This window comes from Camelus dromedarius, chromosome 11 (assembly GCF_036321535.1).
Source record: "Camelus dromedarius isolate mCamDro1 chromosome 11, mCamDro1.pat, whole genome shotgun sequence".
NCBI lineage: Eukaryota > Metazoa > Chordata > Mammalia > Artiodactyla > Camelidae > Camelus > Camelus dromedarius.
Genome location: NC_087446.1, coordinates 59,488,641 through 59,507,576, shown reverse-complemented (window position 1 = coordinate 59,507,576; position 18,936 = coordinate 59,488,641). Strand labels below are relative to the sequence as shown.

The following is an 18,936-nucleotide window of genomic DNA, read 5'->3' as shown; positions in this document are numbered from 1 at the left end:
GTTTCTTTTGAAAAACATGTTAAAACTCAGACTTGTATGTCTTTATTATAAGTCGTAACCTGAAAAATAATTGATGGCTGTAGTACATTTGAAAATGAATACCGAGCACATAAGTCTGATATTCTCTTGCCTTGGAATTTTATGTTATTCATTCAAATTGGAATGACAAACCTGTCTTACTCATCTTTATGTAGCCATTCAGTAAGTGTGTATTGATTTAACTTCATTTTGTAAATTTAATTATGTATAATTGAGTTTGTGCATTTTCTAACCTTTTACATTTTTGTTGCCACTAAAACTTCTGAAAGAACTGGCTTAGTAGGAGTTAAATTAAGATTTGGAATTACAGCATGTGCATCCAATTAATTTAAAGTAATGCTTCAGTAATAAGAGGAATAATGTTACTGTTTTTAATGAGTTTACTTCTTGAAGAAGAAATTAGAGCCAGTAAATTCAAAACATACAGTAAAATTCTAGGGAGTTTCTGAATATTCATTCAGAAATGTGGTGAAGATGAGGTTTATACTATTTTTAGTTACTTTTCTGCTCCAGAATATGAATTCTTATTCTGGTTTTCCCTGCTGCACTTTTGAAGAAATAGAGTCTTTTTCTGAGGCAGGATAGAACTTCTGAGAAGTTGTCCTTAAAGAGTTTATAGCAGAAGATGGAGGAGAACCAAGGGACCCAGTGTCAAGAGAAAGGCAGGGCAAGCTGTAAAGGGGAGGAGTGTAGATACAGAGTCTAGTGTTTATCTGAAATTTTTTAACTCTTACTGCTTGATTTTTTAAATTTTGGTGTTTATTTTATATTACGTGGTTTTTGTTAAGATTGTCATTACTGGTTGTAATTATATAAATGTATTCCTATTTATGAATCATATTTAACATTTTATATGTGTTCTAAATAAAGCATTGAAAGAGAACAGCTCAGAGGTTGTTCAGCCTTTTCTAATGGGTTGTGGAACCAAGGAACCGAAGATCACTCAGCTATGTTTGGCCGCCATTCAGAGACTCATGTCCCATGAAGTTGTATCTGAGGTAATGTGAAGATTTTATCTGAACTGTGCACCTGCGAATCAAATCAGGCATTTTCATGAGGGGAGAATAAAACATACCTGATTTTTAATGTAAAACAGTGCTTGAAGGGCATGGCTTAATTTTAAAAGATTATCAAATTGTCTCATTAAATCTCATAAATAATGAATAAAGATGAAGTACATTTTGTCAAGTCATTTGTAATCTAGCAAGTCATAGTTCGGTAGTATAGATGATAATTTTGAGAACAAAGCAAAGTTTTAGTATCATTGAAGTAGAATATTATTCATAAATTATCTTTTAAAAGATAAGAGAGAAAAATCATGACTGCTTGCTAGATTATGTGAAGTGATAATTTGTTGTTCATTAACTTAAGTGTGTTGTTTGTATCTAACCTGAATGATGGCAAAACAAGGAAAAACATGTCATCACTATAAATCTGCATCCTGCTTGCAAATATAATGATGTTAACTTTGTGCTTCATGTGGTACTTTAATAGAAGTGGTAAATTCTTTTGCCTTTGGTATAGCATTCTAAACAATGTCAGATTTAATTGAATTTATAAATGTTAATTTGAGTTGTGTTTTGTTTTTCTGTAACATATTATGAATAGAATAATGTATAAGAAACAGCAGGCTCAGTTAATTTGTGTATGTATGTATTCTGGAATGTCCAAATTAACTATACCCATATTATTATAGAAATGAGCTTCGATTTTGGCTAGGTATTTCAGAACTATATGCTGCTATTTGCATATATTCAAATAGTATATTTTAAATTTAAAAAAAATTTTTGAGAAAAAAGTAATTGGTTGTAATTCTCAAATTAGTTGAGAGATGTATATTTGGAAACATGGGTTTTTGTTATTGTGATCAAGAAGTTCTTTCCAGGTGAGATAATATTTGTACACCTTTTCATATTTAGGAACCCAAACAGCTATATTTTATTTGTTGAGAATAATTAAAATAATTGTTTTACAGACTGCAGCTGGAAATATAATTAACATGCTTTGGCAGCTAATGGAAAATAGTCTCGAAGAACTTAAGCTGCTTCAAACAGTTCTTGTTCTTTTAACAACCAATACAGTGGTTCATGACGAGGCACTCTCTAAGGTAGGAAGCCTGTTTGTCAAAGTTCAAAGTGCTTTGAGATAGTGTTTGAATGACTTGACTGAAAGAGAAAAGCCTGGTGCTTTTGGAACCAAAAGCAACTTTGCTGTAGCTATTGTGATAATGCACATTGCAGTTTAGAAGCCATTGGTGCCTTATTTCCCCCAGATTAGAGTTGAAATCAGGTTGGGGCAATTAAGCAGAGCCCCCTGGGTATAGCTGACAGGCTTAGTTATGAATAGGATATGGAAAAAGAAAAACAGCAGAAGAATAGGAGTAGAGGAAGAGGAAAAGAAAAAAAAATGTGTTTTGAAGTATCAGTGCTCTCCACAGTTGCCTTGGGTATTCCCCCCCGTGGTAGCTCTCCCTTTCCCCCCTTTTAAGAATAATTTCACATGTATGTGTTACGTAGCCAGGTAGTTTAAATTTGTCTCTAAAGGAGCTGGAAAAATGACCTTTTGGCATGTATACTGGATAAGGCTGCAAGTTAGCTATTTCTCATTCCTTTCTCATTCCAACCCTCTTTGGAACACTATCAGCTGTTCTATTATTTACCTCATTATTTAAAAAGTTTTTTTAAATTATGAAATATTTCTAAAGCAAACAGTACAGAGAGTAATATAAAGTCTTTAATTAATGGCTTATTTTTTAGGGAAATTGTTGAACTTCCAATAATAATTCTGTTATAATTTGTAAGCCCTTAAGGATGGATGGCTTGTAAGGTAGAAAAGTATGCTGTCACATTGAGCTATGTAGACTGTCTCTAGAAAGTCTATCTATCTTTTCTAGTTACTCGTTTGATGTTCTTAGGACATGCTGAGATTGTACTTAATTGCAAATAGCTTATTCTTTTAAGCTCATACCTGGTTTATAAAATATTTAATGTATTTTTATGTATACTTTTGTTGATGTAGTTCCTCTTGGTTTCTAGCTGTCAAATTATTGTTCTGCTACATTTATTTAAAATTTCATTAAAAATTATCATTTGACCTACCTGAGTGATAAGAACTGATTATAGTTTTATAAATAAATATAGGATTTATTTTAGTATTTTGGTTAATTTGGAAATGTAATATTGGGAAAGAAAAATGAAATATAAAGAAATAATATAAAATTGAGTAATAGGAAGGGTTCTTCATAACGTGTACCTTCCGGTTATATTGAAATTTTAGAAAGTGATAGTGGTATCAAAGGCTTATTTTCTCTTAACTGTTTAATATAATTAATATGATGAGACATAGAATTTAAAATACCGTTATTATGTTTTTCTCCAAGAATGACTTCTTTTAAAACTATAAAAGTTTTAGAAGAACACAAAGGAGAAAATCTCTGACCTTGAGGTAGGCAGAGATTTCTTAGGGCACAAAATCCATGAACTGCTAAAGAAACCATGGAATAGGGGGAAATATTTACAAAGACCTGACAAAGAACTTTTATCTAGAATTTATTAAAAACACATAATTCATTCATAAGACAACCCATTACAAATGGACAAATGATTTCAACAGACACTTCACAAAATAAGATAGTCAGATGACTAATGAATACATAAAACGTGCCTCAGAATCATTAGTTATCAGGGCAAAGCAAATTAAAACCACAAGGAGATACCATCACACACCCATTAGAATAGTTAAAATTGAAAAAGACTGACCATATCAAGTGTTGTTAAGGATATGGTATAATTTGAACTCACACATACTCCTAGCATGAGTATAAAATTGTAAAGCAACTTTGGAAAACTAATAGTTTTTTTTAAAGTTTAACCTATACTTACGGTGTGATCCATCCGTTTGCTTCTAGGTGTTGATTTACCAAAGGTAATTGAAAATACATGTCCTGACAGAGACTTGCTGTTTGCAGAGCAAGTCATTCTGCAGAAATAAAAACACAACACATTATTATATACATGTTAAAGAACCAAATTATAAAAGGTGTATTCCACGTTACCTTAGCTAATCTTATGACTTTGTGTATTTACTGAGAGTTTGAATTATATCAAGATCCAAGGATTTTTGTAGTATTATTGTATAAAAGGGTGGGACTTCTGGTGTAGGTGATTGATACAGCCAAACATGAATTATTTAATTTTGGATTATGTCAGATAAAGATACTAGCCATGTTCTTCATGGCCTTATTTCACACTGAATGAAAATTTTTTTTAGGCAATTGTTCTTTGTTTTCGACTACACTTTACAAAAGATAATATTACAAATAATACAGCCGCTGCTACAGTGCGACAAGTTGTCACTGTTGTTTTTGAGAGGATGGTTGCTGAAGATGAACGACACAGAGGTAAAGAGATTAAAAGTTGTTTCCTTTTGACAATGGGTGGTTCTAACATCCAGGCTTTCTCTTTTATTGATTTTCATCCTCTCCCCTGTGAACTTAGGCTACCTAACATTTAGAATACTTTAAAATATGTATTTATTTGAACATCATTTTTATTGATACTGGCAATTCAAAAAATAAGTCACCCACAATTTTATTACACTAAGAAGTGGGTTCTATTTTCCATGTTTATTTCTAATATGTGCATATTTGCATACTGAAGATAATTTCACATTTTATGTCAAACATTGCATTATAACTATTTTTAGCCAAACATCACATTATGTGACTTTTTCACATTATTCTTTTATTTTTGTTATTTAAATTTTAATGGTTTTATTTTGCGGCTATTCTGTACTTTAATGAGCTCCTTGTGTTTGGTATTTTAGTATTGTTTTGAGTGTCTTCCTACATATGTATTTCCATTTGAATTATTTTTTTAGGGTAAATTCCCAAGAATGAGCTCACTTTTTCTACATGTTTCCTAGAGGAATTGCAGGTGGTATTCTAGCAGATTGAAATATTAAGGAATTAAATTTATGGGATAAAATAGGACTGTTCTCCGGTTTGAATGTCTTACATACATATTCATAATCTAAATATAATTTCTGGATTGGTAGCTTTATCTGTGTGTCTCTAAAGACTAATACCTCATTTAATACTTTCTAAAAAGGTAGAAAATACTTAGAACCTCTTTCTTTTCAAGTGATCAAGTCAACATTTATTCAAAACAAGCTGTTGTAACTTACAGAGAATGATATCTTATTAGTATTCAGAGAAACTGGAAGATCCATTCTAGTTGACTCTTGGCCAGTCAGTACCTATAACTGAGATAGTAATTGTAGCAGATCAAGAGTTAATTCTCTTGAAGTTGGTGAGATAATAGAAGAATTAACCATATGGTAAACTTTTATACGTTTGATATTTAAAGGCAGATTTCAAAACCATGAAATAAAGGGGCCAAAGAAGGGGTTACTGGGGAGATCAAATGTATGGATAAAGATACAGAGCTTATTAAAATGAATATAAGATGGGGAAGAGTGATTTTTATGGCATTTTTTTTTATAAAAATGGGATGCCCAGTTTTTCTTTTCCATTTTGGAGACATGGTCCTGAACTTATACTTAAGTTTGTACTTCTATAAATAAGTTTTTATTTTAAATGTACCTTTTAAATAGTATATAAAGTTTAAGTTAAAGGTCGTTACGAACTCCTAAAACTTCTCTTATTCTGACTGCAGATATTATAGAACAACCAGTACTAGTCCAAGGAAATAGTAACAGAAGATCTGTCAGTGCCCTCAAACCTTGTGCTAAAGATGCATACATGCTTTTCCAGGTATTTCAGTTGATAAAAATTTTTATTATAGAACATAGTTTTGTGTGAATTTCTGACGTTGGAATTTTGCCTCTGATCTGGTTTTTTTAAGTGTCACTTTTTAAATTGTCAAATTTTAAAGTGTAAAAAGTAGTTCGGGTTTCTCCCACTGTCTGAAAGCAGAGCATTTCTGTGCAAGCTTTCATAACCCAGAATGGCCTAAAGCAAAGAAGCAGTACCTTAGGACATAATGACCTAACAAATACACATAGTAAATGGAGGGAAGCACAGACGGTCACCCACACGGTTCAGAGCTGTGGCGGCTTCGTGCTGAGATGCCTAGTGTGGTTCCCGGGGAAGAGCCTGGCAGTGCTGCCCCTACTGCCCAGAGTGAGCGCTGCCTCTGTAGCTGGCTCGCTGTAAAACAAATGCTGAACGCTGTTTTCATTTTTGCCTTTTTTTTGTAAAAGTGAAAATCCCCTTCAGATTTCTTTCAGTTAGAGAAAATGGGTGCTAGTGTAGGTCTTTTGTAAAAGCTAAGTGGTCAAGCAAATTTTAGAAAAGCCCATGATACATGTATTTTAAAAAATTCTAAAACATTAAAAAGCATGTATAGCTAATTAACATAATAAAATGTTATGTTGTACTTTAAGGAAATAAAATGAATTAAACCTTGAACTAGATATATTAGGGATGGCTAATCATATAAAATAAGTACTTTAATAGGAAGATTAAAGTACTGAATCTCTGGTCTACCTAATGTAATTTGATATACAAGTACCTGATTTTTACACTGTTTTGCATAAATAAACCTCTTAAGTAAAGTAAGAGTCACCTGCACTGAAAATATTAATTTTGATTGAAGGGTTACTCTAAGTGGTTTTTCATTAAAAGAATGTTAGATTAACCATTTATCTGTGCACTCTCTATATTTTTACTTATATAATCAAGTGTACAATTAGTCAAAATTTGAATTCCTGGTAATTAGTTTCTAAAGAGTAAAACCTATTAGATAAGAAGAAATACTTTAAAGAAGCTTTATGAACTATGAATTTTGAAAAGCACATTCCATTCCAGCATGTGAAATGTTTTCTTTCTTTTTGTTTATTGTTTGACTTATTTTCCCAGGACCTGTGCCAGTTGGTTAATGCTGATGCCCCTTACTGGCTAGTAGGCATGACAGAAATGACTCGAACGTTTGGCCTCGAATTACTTGAGTCAGTCCTGAATGATTTTCCACAAGTCTTTTTACAAGTAAGCCATTTGTAGTATCTTGCAACAAAATTAATCTTTAATTTTTTTCACAGATATTTTTCAGGAAAGCAGCATGTATTTTTCTCTCACATTAAAAGATGCAAAAAATTATACCTTAATAAGGTATAATTATTACCTTAAACATACGGTAATTTAGTATTATCTTACATTTTAGTAATGCCCAAGCATCGTGAAATTCTGACATTAGAAGGGATCCCTGGGGTCTTTCTAGTCAAACATTTCCCAGTCAGGGGGTCTATGAAGGAATGGGGTATGCAAACTCTTTCTGTAATATTTAAAAGCCTAAAAAGATTGTTACTGATTTATAATTGGTTATATGTAGCTGTGTGCTTTTACATAATTTTAATGGAAAAAAGTAGTCAGTGCTTAATAAATTTCATGAGTGATACAGAATATTTCAAAACAGAAGGTTAATAGGGAAAAAAGTAAGAAAGAATTCAGACTTTTTATTTTATTTGTAAGAAGCTAAAGTTCAGAAATGGTTCAGTGATTTACATAGGGTTCCTTAGTTACTAGCAGATCTTGAACTAAAATTTAGATCTTCTAACTACTCCTCTAGCTCCTTTCCCTACCATGTGGCCCCCCCTTAGTCATCTAACTTGTCCTTTGCTCCTACCTACAAGGTGTGTGAATCAGGTACCACTAAAGTAGAAGATCCTTTAGCTCAGGAGTTGGGATTGAAATTTTATTACATGGTTCATAATTTTTGGTCTGTGTTAGACAGCTGTTAAATGCTTTTGGTGATGATGAGCCATAATAACTGATGATTCCATTTCTTGTATTAATATAGGGTAAGTTTAGCTATAACTTGTCTAGCAGTCTTGTATAAAATGCTAGTCTCAACAGCTGCCACTTTTGACTGCCTGTTCCATGCGACGACTTTGCTAAGTTCCTTATGTACCTTTAGTCTTCACAGTGCCTGAGAAGTACCAGTTATTCCTGCTTTTACACAGGAGGAAGCTAAGACTTTCAGAGGGTTAAATAATTTGTCAAAGTTTTCATAGTTTGTAAGTGCCCTCATCCGTTAGTCACACTGTCATTCTTGTTGTTCCTAAATGACCCAGGTGGACTCCTGCTTCAGGGCCTTTGTGCGTACTGCTTCGGGGGCCTGGAATGCTTTTCTCCCGTGTGGCTTGTTCTCTTCCTCTTTTTGAGGTCTTTACTCCATGGTCACCTTATCAGAAATCTTTCCCCAACCACCGTGTGTAAAATGGCCACTTTTCTTCATGCCAGCGCCCTTTCTTACCCCTTGTTACTTTTCTTTATAGCACTTGGTACCTCCTGACATACGTATTTGTGAAGTAGTTTATCTTCTCTCTTTCCCTACGGGAAACTCTGTGAGGAAGGGACTTAGTTCCCTGTTGTATGGGTGCCCATTTATTTCTAGTGCCTGGCATACGGCTGGTGTTTGACAAATACTTGAATGAATGAACTGGTAAATGATTTTGAATTATAAATCTCTATAGTTTAGATTATATTTACTAATTTTGTCAGGAAAGATGTGAAAAAAATGTTTCCAGATTTATAGCGCCTGCAATAAGTCTATTTTATTCTTCCAGCTACAGTGCTGAGAAGAAAAAAAGAAATATTCTGCGTAAGATCCTAAAATTAACTCCTAAAAGTTTTCTTCAAGAGATAAATTTTTATTTTCATTCATTCATTCATTATTAATTCATCCAACCGAAATTTACCAGTCCCTTACAATGTGCTGGTCTATATATTCAGCGCCAAGGATACAGAATTTAAATAAGACACATAAAATTCCTGCCCTTATGACACTTACCAGTCTAACTGGAAGAAAAAACATTACCTGAACGATAAAATGTGATGAGTGCTGTGAGAAAAAAGTGTAAAAAAGTGCTATGGAAATGAGCAACACAGGTACCAAACCTGGTGGAGAACTGGTGACAAATGAAGGCTGTGAAGCTTTTCCCTGAGAGATAAAGAGGAGTTAGTTGGGAGAAATAGGTAGAATAGAGAAAGAATGCTCCAGAGCAGTGACCCTAAGAAAGAATCTGCCTTTTCTTTTAAAAAGAAAATAAGCTGTCTAAGGGCAGGGGCAGAACTGAGCATGACCCTGACTGCCTTCCCCTGGTGCAGTGCCTGGTGCGTATTCACCAGCCAGCAGCCAGATGGTGAGTAAATGCGAGGACAAAGGCAGCCTTTCACCTTCTTCAAAATAAAGTCAGTGAAATATAGAGCTAATTATACTTTATTAATCAAGGATGACTTCTAGCTTTCTGGTTTGAGCAGTGAGTTACTTGCTGCTAATACTCTGTGGGCAGAACTTTTGCTAGAAAGGATAGTGTATTCTGTTTTTAACTTACTCATTTTGAGGTACCTGAGTGTATACAAAATGGTAGTTGAATTTATGCATCTTGAGCACAGAAGTACGGTTTTGCGCTAAAGTTACAAATCTAAACTTCGCTTTAGTTGCTAACTGAAGATACGGGAGTGAATGAGATCAGCTCTGATGATAGCATGCGGTGAGCAGGATGTGAGGACCTGGTTTTCTGGAGCTCTGAGAAACCTCATCGTTAAATGGTCAAATGGTTAAATGGTACAGCCTGATATAAGACAAAAGCAGGAAAGCTTCAAGATCAGCCAAGTAATCATTTATGTCAGGCGCTTCAAAGAAATTTGATAAGATTGAAAAGGCAGTGTTGGCTTTGGCCACAGAGATCATGTTGAGAACAGTTCCAGTAGACATGCAGTAGTTGGTGGTGGTTGTGGAGGAAAGCCAATTGTAATTAGGTGAGCAGTGAGGGGGGAAACTGAATAGATAAAACTTTTAAGACTTGTCTGTAATATTTATAAATTAGCCAATACCTAAGGTTATTTAGTAAACTATGAAAATGGATTTAACTATGCTTTTCACTTTGTCAGTCAGTGAAACTGCTGTAGATGTGAGAGTAGAATTTCAAATCACATAACTCTTAAAAAATCCCATTTTTTGGTGGGGGGAAGAATTAAAAGTACATAAAATGGATATAAAAAGCTAGAAGTATACATATTTGGAGTCAACAGTGACTCACTAATTTATCTCCAGGAGTTGAGATTAGGCAAAGCTTTTATTTTTATCTTTTCACTTATCTGTATTTTCTTACTTTTTTCCTCTAGTAAAGCTTATTTTTTTTCTTGAGTGACTGACTTCTTAAAGATACATTTGATGCATTTTGTGATTCTGAACAAATAAACTGCTCTGTGTCTTACTTTTCCTTTTCTGAGAGATTAAAGTATTAGATTGGTTGATTTTTGTGATTGTTCCTTTGTTCTCAGCCTCAATAAAATTGGGATGGTTAAACAACAGAATAATATATATTTGAGGTTAGACATTAAATGTAGACTAGACCTTGTATTGTCAGTAAAATGGGACTACTTTTGGCTAACATAGGCAGGGAATTAACAGGTCAGGAGAGGGTTTCTGCATATTATGCCATGACTGTAAGTAAAACTTAAGAATTCTTTGCAAGATTCCCAGACATTAAAATAATTATGCGTGTTTGTCATTGTGTTTTTATCAGCTCATTGTGTTCTGTTCAAGCAATCTAAGTAGAACAAAATATTAAGTTGGTTAATAAATCTTCTATTCATGAATAGAATTATTATCTTTGCTAAATAAAATGCATGAATTATATAATTTATTATTCTTTATTAATCAAGGTTTTTCTCCTCAGCTGCCTAATTAAATGCTTTATCTATTTGAATTTGTATAATCTGTTTTCTTTCTTCTGTTCTTAATGTTTTTAATTGCTAGTGTCCTACTAAAATTAACATTGTTAGTAATAAATATTTCAATTCCCAAATTATTATATGTTCCTTTTAATTTAGATACTTTTTAAAACTTGAAATATTGATTATCATTTGATTTTACATTCTCAAAGAGTAATACTAATTTCAGAATCGTGTGCAAACTGTAAAATAATAAACTGTATAAACTTATAATAAGGCTACATTATTCATACTGACTATTAAAGAGTATTATTTACCAATGAGACTGTTTTGTAAGCATTTAGTACAAAGTTAATTCTTTTTTTCTTTCTTTTTTTTTCAATCTTTGCAAATAGCATCAGGAATTTAGTTTTCTTCTCAAAGAAAGGGTGTGTCCTCTTGTGATAAAGCTCTTTTCTCCAAATATAAAGTTCAGACAAGGTTCCAGCACTTCATCTTCTCCAGCACCAGTTGAAAAACCGTATTTTCCTATCTGCATGCGTTTGCTGAGAGTGGTATCTGTTCTGATTAAGCAATTTTACAGTCTTTTGGTAAGTGCTAATTTTCATACATGTTTGTGTGTGTAACTGCCTGAAATCTCTTCTTAGAAGATGATTTATTATAGTGTGTTTAGCTTTTTTACTTCAGTTAAGTGGATCTTTTTTTTTTTTTTTGAGTATATATAGGTATTCTCCTAGGTAGCCAAAAGATTCATTCCTTCCTTTCTTGAATCTTTCTTATGTTTATATGGTATTTTTCATTTATGGCAAGAAGAATCATGGCCTGTTATAAGATTTGGTGAATTCTAGTATTAGAAATCAATATTTACTTTCAGTCCAATATTGTATCTATTTTGTATAAATTTATGGAAGCAGGATATGTTGTGATACTCCTGATCATAGTTCTATCAATGTAATGGTTTACTCTTAAACATTTAAATAATATTTTTCAGAGAAAATGGTGTGTTACATTTCTTTTTAATTTATGTTAATTTCATTGTATAAATTTTAATATTTATATCCTTAATTTTAATTAACAAAAATAGTTGTTGATCATCTGCTGTGAAAAGTCAGTAAGCTAAATGTTAGCGATAACCAGCAGCATTACAAACTATTGGATAGTATAGGTAGTTGAAGTAAATTCTGTGGAGACCTTTTTAAAATAAAGTTTTTTTCCTATGTATGTTACACTTGTCATAGATTTTCTTTTCATATTCCAAATTAATTTATGCAAAATGCATTCAGAAATAATCTTTATAAGCACTGTAGTTATTATTTCTGGCTACATAAGATACATCTATAATACACATTGTTGTCTTTAATACTTTGTTTGGAAATACTGTAAGGAATCAAGTCATTTCAGAATATATTGCTATTTAAGGAACGTAAGCAATCGGGGTTTGGTGCCAAAGGTTTGAGTCTTTTGATATACTCATAATTGTTGGCTTGGACTTTTTTGTTGTAACTTTTTGAAAATTACAAACCATGTTCCCCACAACATGCAGAGTATTTGATATAATTTCCAATAGTTATATTTAATTGAAAAATCAAGACTTTGTTGTCTAATTATATACAATTAAAATGGAGGGAAATTCTTTGAGTCTTTACATGGGTGAAATTTTAGAAATTTTGAAAGGTCAGCTTGCATTTGCCGAAAGTAAATGAAAAGTAGGTTAGTTTCTCCAAAGGTGGAAAGCTTATACCTGTCGGCTGTTATATTTCCTGTATTGTATTTGTTTATAGTCTGTTTGTGGAGAAGCTTTTAAAAAATGTAAACCAGAGTGACAAAATGGTGGGATAGGAAGCTCCAGGCACTCTGTGCCCCGTGGAGACACCAGCTTATTGATGTACAGACCGGATTGCTTTTGTAAGAACTTTAGAAACCAGTTTAGAAATTACAGCACCCAGGCAAGTACAAGGCCAAGTAAAGTTTCATTAGAGTGGGTAGGAAAGCCGTTGCAGTTACCGGATATACCTCATCCCACTCCTGGCGCAGCACAGCATGGTATGGTCAAGAGAAAACTCCCAATCTAGGGCTTCTCCTTCATGTGGGAAAAAAAGATGAAATGTGCAACCAGCGCTCTCACTTCTGGGGGTACTGCTCAAGGAACTGATTTTTGTCTTATCCAACTCTTGGACACTGACAAGAAGGGCAGCAACACACCTGGATGCCTGAGGACCAGCTGAGAACAAAGGCAAGCCCTGTGGCTTGCTGCAGCACCAGGGAGGTTATAGTAACACAGGCAGACACCAGGGGAAGCACGGATACCTTGGCTGGTACAGCACCACAGGCTGCAGTACTCCAGACAGACACAAGAGGGAGCTCCAGAGTAGAAACAGGCACACGCAAGCCCAGGGAAGACACGTTGACAGAAAAAACTATATCCAAGAATACTACATACAGCAAAACTTTCCTTCAAAAATGAAGGAGAAGTGAAGACTTCCCAAAATGAATAAAAACTGAGTTTATTACCTGTGACGAAGCCAAATATGTATCACTTCACTCCTTATTCCCTAGTATTATCCGAGTTGTCTTAGGAGGGCTTATGTCTTGTCCCTCTCTAAATGCAGGTTTAACTAATTAAATTAACATAAGGTTGTAGGAAGAGAAGACATCACTCCTTTTCCTTTTCCTAGCCACTAGTCAGTAATGGAGAGCCAAGTCTCTCTTCTGTTCTCCACCATAATGCAGCATGCTTGTTGCATCCTCAGCATAATCAATGCAGAATTCACATTTTGTTTCTGTCCCTGAATCAAGAATTACCAACTTAACTATCTTTTATGTTTATAAAACTTGGTGCTGAATTGTTTCCCTTCAGAATTTATATGTTGAAGCCGTAACCTCCTCTTTGATGGTATTTGGAGACGGGATCTTTAGGAGATAATTAGGTTAGATGAGGTCATGAAGATAGGGCCGCCAGGATAGAGTTAGTGACCATATATGAAGAGACACTGGAGAGCGTGCTTGCTCTCTCTCTGCCGTGTGAGGACACAGTGGTAAGGCAGCCAGAAAGAGAGCTCTCTCCAGAGCCCGACCATGCTGGCACCCTGATGTCAGGTTTGCAGCCTCCAGAACTGTGAGAAATAAATTTTTGTTGTCTAAGCCACCCAGTCTACGGTATTATGTTATGGCAGCCCAAGATGACTAAGCACTTGGTTTCTGTCCATCAGTTCTGGTATCTAGCAGTTCATCCAGTGACTTTTTCAGGGATCAGATACCTTATTCCTTAGTAATTTCCATTTTGGGTGAAATTGCTGTCATTGTGTACATAGATCCTGGATACTACACAGTGCTTTACATTTATTAATTCATGTAGACTTTACTACAACCCTATAAAGCAGGCACTCATTTTTATTTTACAACTGACAAAATGAGGCTCAGGATATTTATATAATTTACCTGGGATCATATGGTGTATAAGCTGCAGAGCTGGGATGTTAAGTACTTCTGTTAGACCCCCACACGCACGCTCTTAACCCCACTGCATTTTATGCTTTACTGTTTTCTTAATTCTCATTTCTTCCCCTCTCCAAGGCTGCCAGTGCCAAGTTTCTTGTACTGCTCCTATCCCATTCTCCCTATTTTGACCTTAGTCTCCTCGATTTAGGGGGCAGAATGAGGAGAGAGAACAGCACAGCCAGCGGCAGAAAAGATTGAATGTTAGTGCCTAAAAGAAGAAAAAGACCTACTCTGTACTTCACTCATCGTTTGGGAGTGATGACCAACTGGTAAAACTGCCCTTCACAACAAGGCAGCTCTAGGGTGGTGTTACAAGGATGAATTCTTCAGATGTATATAAGATATTAATTCCTCAGCATTATAATTTGTTAGATTGAAACTTAATTCATTAGTATGGGAAAGTCCAGGTAGTCTAGTTTCTCCAAGGGCAAAAGTTGAAAAAGTGTGGTAGTTGTGGGGTGAGATATGTGAGTGACGTGGAATGCTTCTCTCTTATTTTTCTTGCGTTTTCTTTATTTAAACCTGAAAATGATATGTCTCTTAAGGGACATACCAGAGTAGTAATTCTTATACTTTTCAATTGTAGGGCCTCTCAGTAAAAATACTGAGGAGCTTTTGTTTATGTGGATTATTTCTGTCATTATTTACTGTATTAAAAATTAAGTCTGAGATGATACTAAAACCCATTACATGTTAACATAAAAATTTGTTTTTGTGAAGAATCCGTATATTTTCCAAAGAACAAAAAAGTTTTGTTCTGTGTTTTTTGCAAACCTCTTTAGTGCCTGGCTTAATAGAAGATGGCTGGATTCTCATACTTTATTTTTGTTTCATTATTTTGTGATATGTTGTTTCAGTCAAAGCATCTGTCCTCACAGTGATATGTAGTTGGAAAAGGCAGAATTATTTCAGTGGCCTTTTCAGTTAATAGTGGATATTCTTTGATATTACACCAAACTGAACCAGTGACGCTTTGAAAGTGTAGAATCTGAGACCATATTAATGACATTTTTATACTCTGTTACCTTAAAATTCATTGGTTCATCTTGTGCTTTGTTTTTTTTCACCCATGCATGATTTTGTAGTATTACTTATTTTAGTTGTGCAGATACTTCAAATGTTAACACTTCATACAGTACCAAAGATCACATATGTTAATATCAGCAACCATTTATCAGAAAAATCTTCTGTTATTAAGATGCTATCAAGGTCACAGAAGCAGATACAAATTTTCCAAAATTTCTAATTTTTGTCTGAAAGCTTCAGTCTTACCATTGGTAATAAATACTGTCAGTTGTTTCCCCTAAAGTGACAGGCTTACTTTGTTAATTTTTGATAAAATGTCTGTAATATGCACAAGTGTAAACAGTCATGGTTTGCCATTCACTCTTTCAGTTAAAATTATTTCCATAGGGGAAAAAAGTGACTAGGTCAGTTCTCAATGGTGCTTTTCCTCCAAACAACCATTGTACTTTGATACACAGCAAAAGTACTTCACGTGTACTTCCCATTTTGTCGCACAGAAAATTAAAAAGACATGCATGTATGGGTCACATTTAATAAATTCAGTGATTTGTGTTTTATTTTTTATTTGTTATTTTAGTTTTGCTCATTGTGATTGTGGTCCTTAAGTGAAGCAAACCTTGTGTGTGTGTGTGTGTGTGTGTATGATGGTGAAGAATACAATGACACTAGAACAGTTTGGTGCTGCTGCCTTGATTCTTGCTAAAGCACCATCTGTTTTACCCACCATTGTTTTGAATCATCAGTACAAATGTCAGTGTGTTAAAAATGGCAAGTAGTATCTTAGCATTATTATAGAAGTAATTATGATGTTACAGATGCCCTGAAACGGTCGCAGGGACCCCCAGAGGTCCATGGACCCCACTTCTGGGACCATTGCACTGGAGAATCATTGTTCTCCGCCAGTATTCACCAGCTTATCTCATATTCTATCAAGTAACTCAGAGGGGAAGATAACTAATCTTCTGTTAATATATCTAGAGTAACTAGAGGAAATAGAATGTCCAGTCATTCAGGTACAGAGATAATACAGCTAGCACACAATGTTCTTCCCACTTTCTATCATCTGAGCTGGGTGCTTTTCTGTCCTCTAAAACACTTAGGCTCCATACCCAGAGATCTCTTTTAGGAAGTTATCTGTAAGAAATTCATTAAAGATATCTACTAATTTTCTAAACTTGGTTATAAATGGCTAACATATCTCCGTTCTACCTTTGACTTACTACTTTTAAAGAAATGAATGGACTAAATGGCTTGTGCAGTTTAATTTTCCACTTCTTTACAAATATTTCTCTAACAGAGGATCTTAATACTAACAAATCTATCATCTATAAGGTTGTTAACTCTAACCGTCCCCTGAGAAATAAACTCCTGCATTTAAGAATTCTACCAGACTTTCATCATTGTTTTCTAAGCCAATCATACGTATATGATTTCTTATCAGGTATCTGTGTGATACTTCAATGAGAATTTCCGACAGGATGACTTTGATTCATCTTAAGCATTAGTTGTCTCCTGACTATTATCTGGTACCAAAGGACTAGAGGAATTCCGGCACATTCATCACTGTTCATGCTAGTATAATGGAGTTCATGAAGTATCTTTGTGCCATGAGAATTGGACTTAGGCCATAGATACCTGTGTCATGTGAGTGCAACCCCTTGGGGGAAAGGCTTTACTTAGATTCGTAATAGGCATCTTCCATTGATATCCTTGAGAACAATTCGTTGTCCTCAGCCACTACTTCTCTGATCAGACTTTCACACTTGGCAAGCAGGGAGGAAGCGTGAGCAAAGCTCCAGACCTCAGGAGAAAGGCTCTTTTACCCAAATCACAAGACTTCAGTGGGTACAGTATAAACTGAGTGATTGTTTGATTTGTACTGTAGTCACTTTTTCATAGGAGGAGAAATGAGAGGAAACTCTCCAAGGCAGGTTTTATAACATTAATCTTTCCTTTGGCTGTGATATGCTTGATGTTTCTGAGCGACTTTATTTCCTGGCCTCAAAACCTAACCGGTGAACCTTCTTCAATTCTATGATTAGGTTTAAATTCCACTTTCCCTCTAAAACAGATCGTACACGTTTTGAAGGACCTACTCCTGTTAAAACTTCAGTAGATACAACTATTGCTCAGTGAGTCACTGGCATGATTCTTTCTCAGTTCTTTACTAAAAAGGAGTCATTTTATTTAGAAAAAACAATAAGCACTCTGTACTTATGTGTCACTATGTCATGTTTAGGGGGTGTTTTTATTCTTACATTTTTCTCATTTGATTTCTCAGGAAGTTGCAGATACTTTTATCCTTTATTTATAAGAAAGTTACCTTGCTTGTCATCTGCAAAGTTGGTGAATAAACAGGCTGAGTCATGTTTTCTGATCTAGTGCTTTTTGACCATTGTCAAGTTTAGGACAGTGACAAACCTCTGCATTATGACTTCCCCAGTCATAGCAGTCTAAGGATAAATTGCTTTTAGTTCTCCCTCCTACTCTATCTTCATGATTATGTCCTATTTTTAAATACCTTTTAAAGGCATTAGAACATACCAACTGCTAAAACTTTGGGCTAAACTCCTGAGAGCTCCTTTATTCTCGAAATTCCTTGCCCCACATTATGGTCACTCTTTTGGGGCACCCCCAGCTAAAACGTCTAATAACTTGCTGTGCCTGATAAGGAAGTAAGATTCAATTTGGCCTAGTGATCACAATGTCAGGTTAATTCTTATCTTTCAGAAGTCCTGCTGTGTCCTCAACTAATATGTGACAGAAACAATTCATTAACCTTTGAATTAACTGGTTACTTTTTGTTCATTCAGTCATCAGACATTTAATAAATAATGTCGAGAATGTGCTTTAAATATTCTTTATTTACAAAGTGCTTGCAGAGGAGATGGTTTATATTAATAACAAAGGTAATAACTAATACTTAATAAAGCAAAACTATGCACCAAGCCTTGTTCTTAGTACTTTGTGTGTCCTACACCTGTCAACTGCTATAGGTTCCTCCTTGTTTTCCTACTAGAAAATAAATTCCAAACATTCTTTGGCTTATTGCCTCTTTGCTTCTTAAGCAATGCAAGAACATATGGAAAAAGCTTTGTGGTATTACTGAAGGGTAGAGCATACATGATACATGCCGCCTTCCAGGAATGAGGGTGGCATGATGGTGCATTGTGCTTTCTCAAGGATAAGGATGAAACATTAACCATGTTGGAAGATCACTGGTGTGAGTTTTCGATGATGTATTTAGAGAGACGCTGATTATTTTTACTGTTAGCTTTTCCATACGTAAGTACTTTTCCCTTCTTCTTTTCTTTTTCTCTGCTCCTCATTACAAATGATCATTTATTTAAAATTGAAAGATTTTGTTGGTTTGTCTATAGCACTAAGTTAAAAACAAGAATGTAATTTATAGTTCTTAGATTTAAAGAAATATTATTACAAATCTTGTATTTTTTAGGTAACTGAATGTGAAATATTTCTGTCACTTCTGGTGAAATTTCTGGATGCAGATAAACCGCAGTGGCTACGAGCTGTTGCAGTGGAATCGATACACAGACTCTGTGTGCAGCCTCAGCTATTGAGGTAGAACCTTCGCAATATTTTGTTAAATGGATAGGATAATATTTATGCTGGTAGGAAGGGTTCTAAACAAAGAAAATTGTGTGTTGTATGTA

General features: G+C 34.5%; 1 protein-coding gene across 4 annotated transcripts in view; it reads left to right on the top strand.

The window, feature by feature from the left end:
* The window catches only part of MON2 (MON2 homolog, regulator of endosome-to-Golgi trafficking), a 101,205-nt gene that overhangs the window by 19,289 nt on the left and 62,980 nt on the right, over positions 1 to 18,936 (top strand). For all 4 annotated transcript variants that reach the window (XM_010989146.3, XM_010989144.3, XM_064491144.1 and 1 more), the window contains 7 exons: positions 910 to 1,037; positions 2,015 to 2,146; positions 4,309 to 4,438; positions 5,715 to 5,812; positions 6,920 to 7,045; positions 11,134 to 11,328; positions 18,720 to 18,844. In XM_010989146.3, coding sequence (XP_010987448.2) covers positions 910 to 1,037; positions 2,015 to 2,146; positions 4,309 to 4,438; positions 5,715 to 5,812; positions 6,920 to 7,045; positions 11,134 to 11,328; positions 18,720 to 18,844 — 934 coding nt within the window. The remainder of the gene's footprint in view (positions 1 to 909; positions 1,038 to 2,014; positions 2,147 to 4,308; positions 4,439 to 5,714; positions 5,813 to 6,919; positions 7,046 to 11,133; positions 11,329 to 18,719; positions 18,845 to 18,936) is intronic.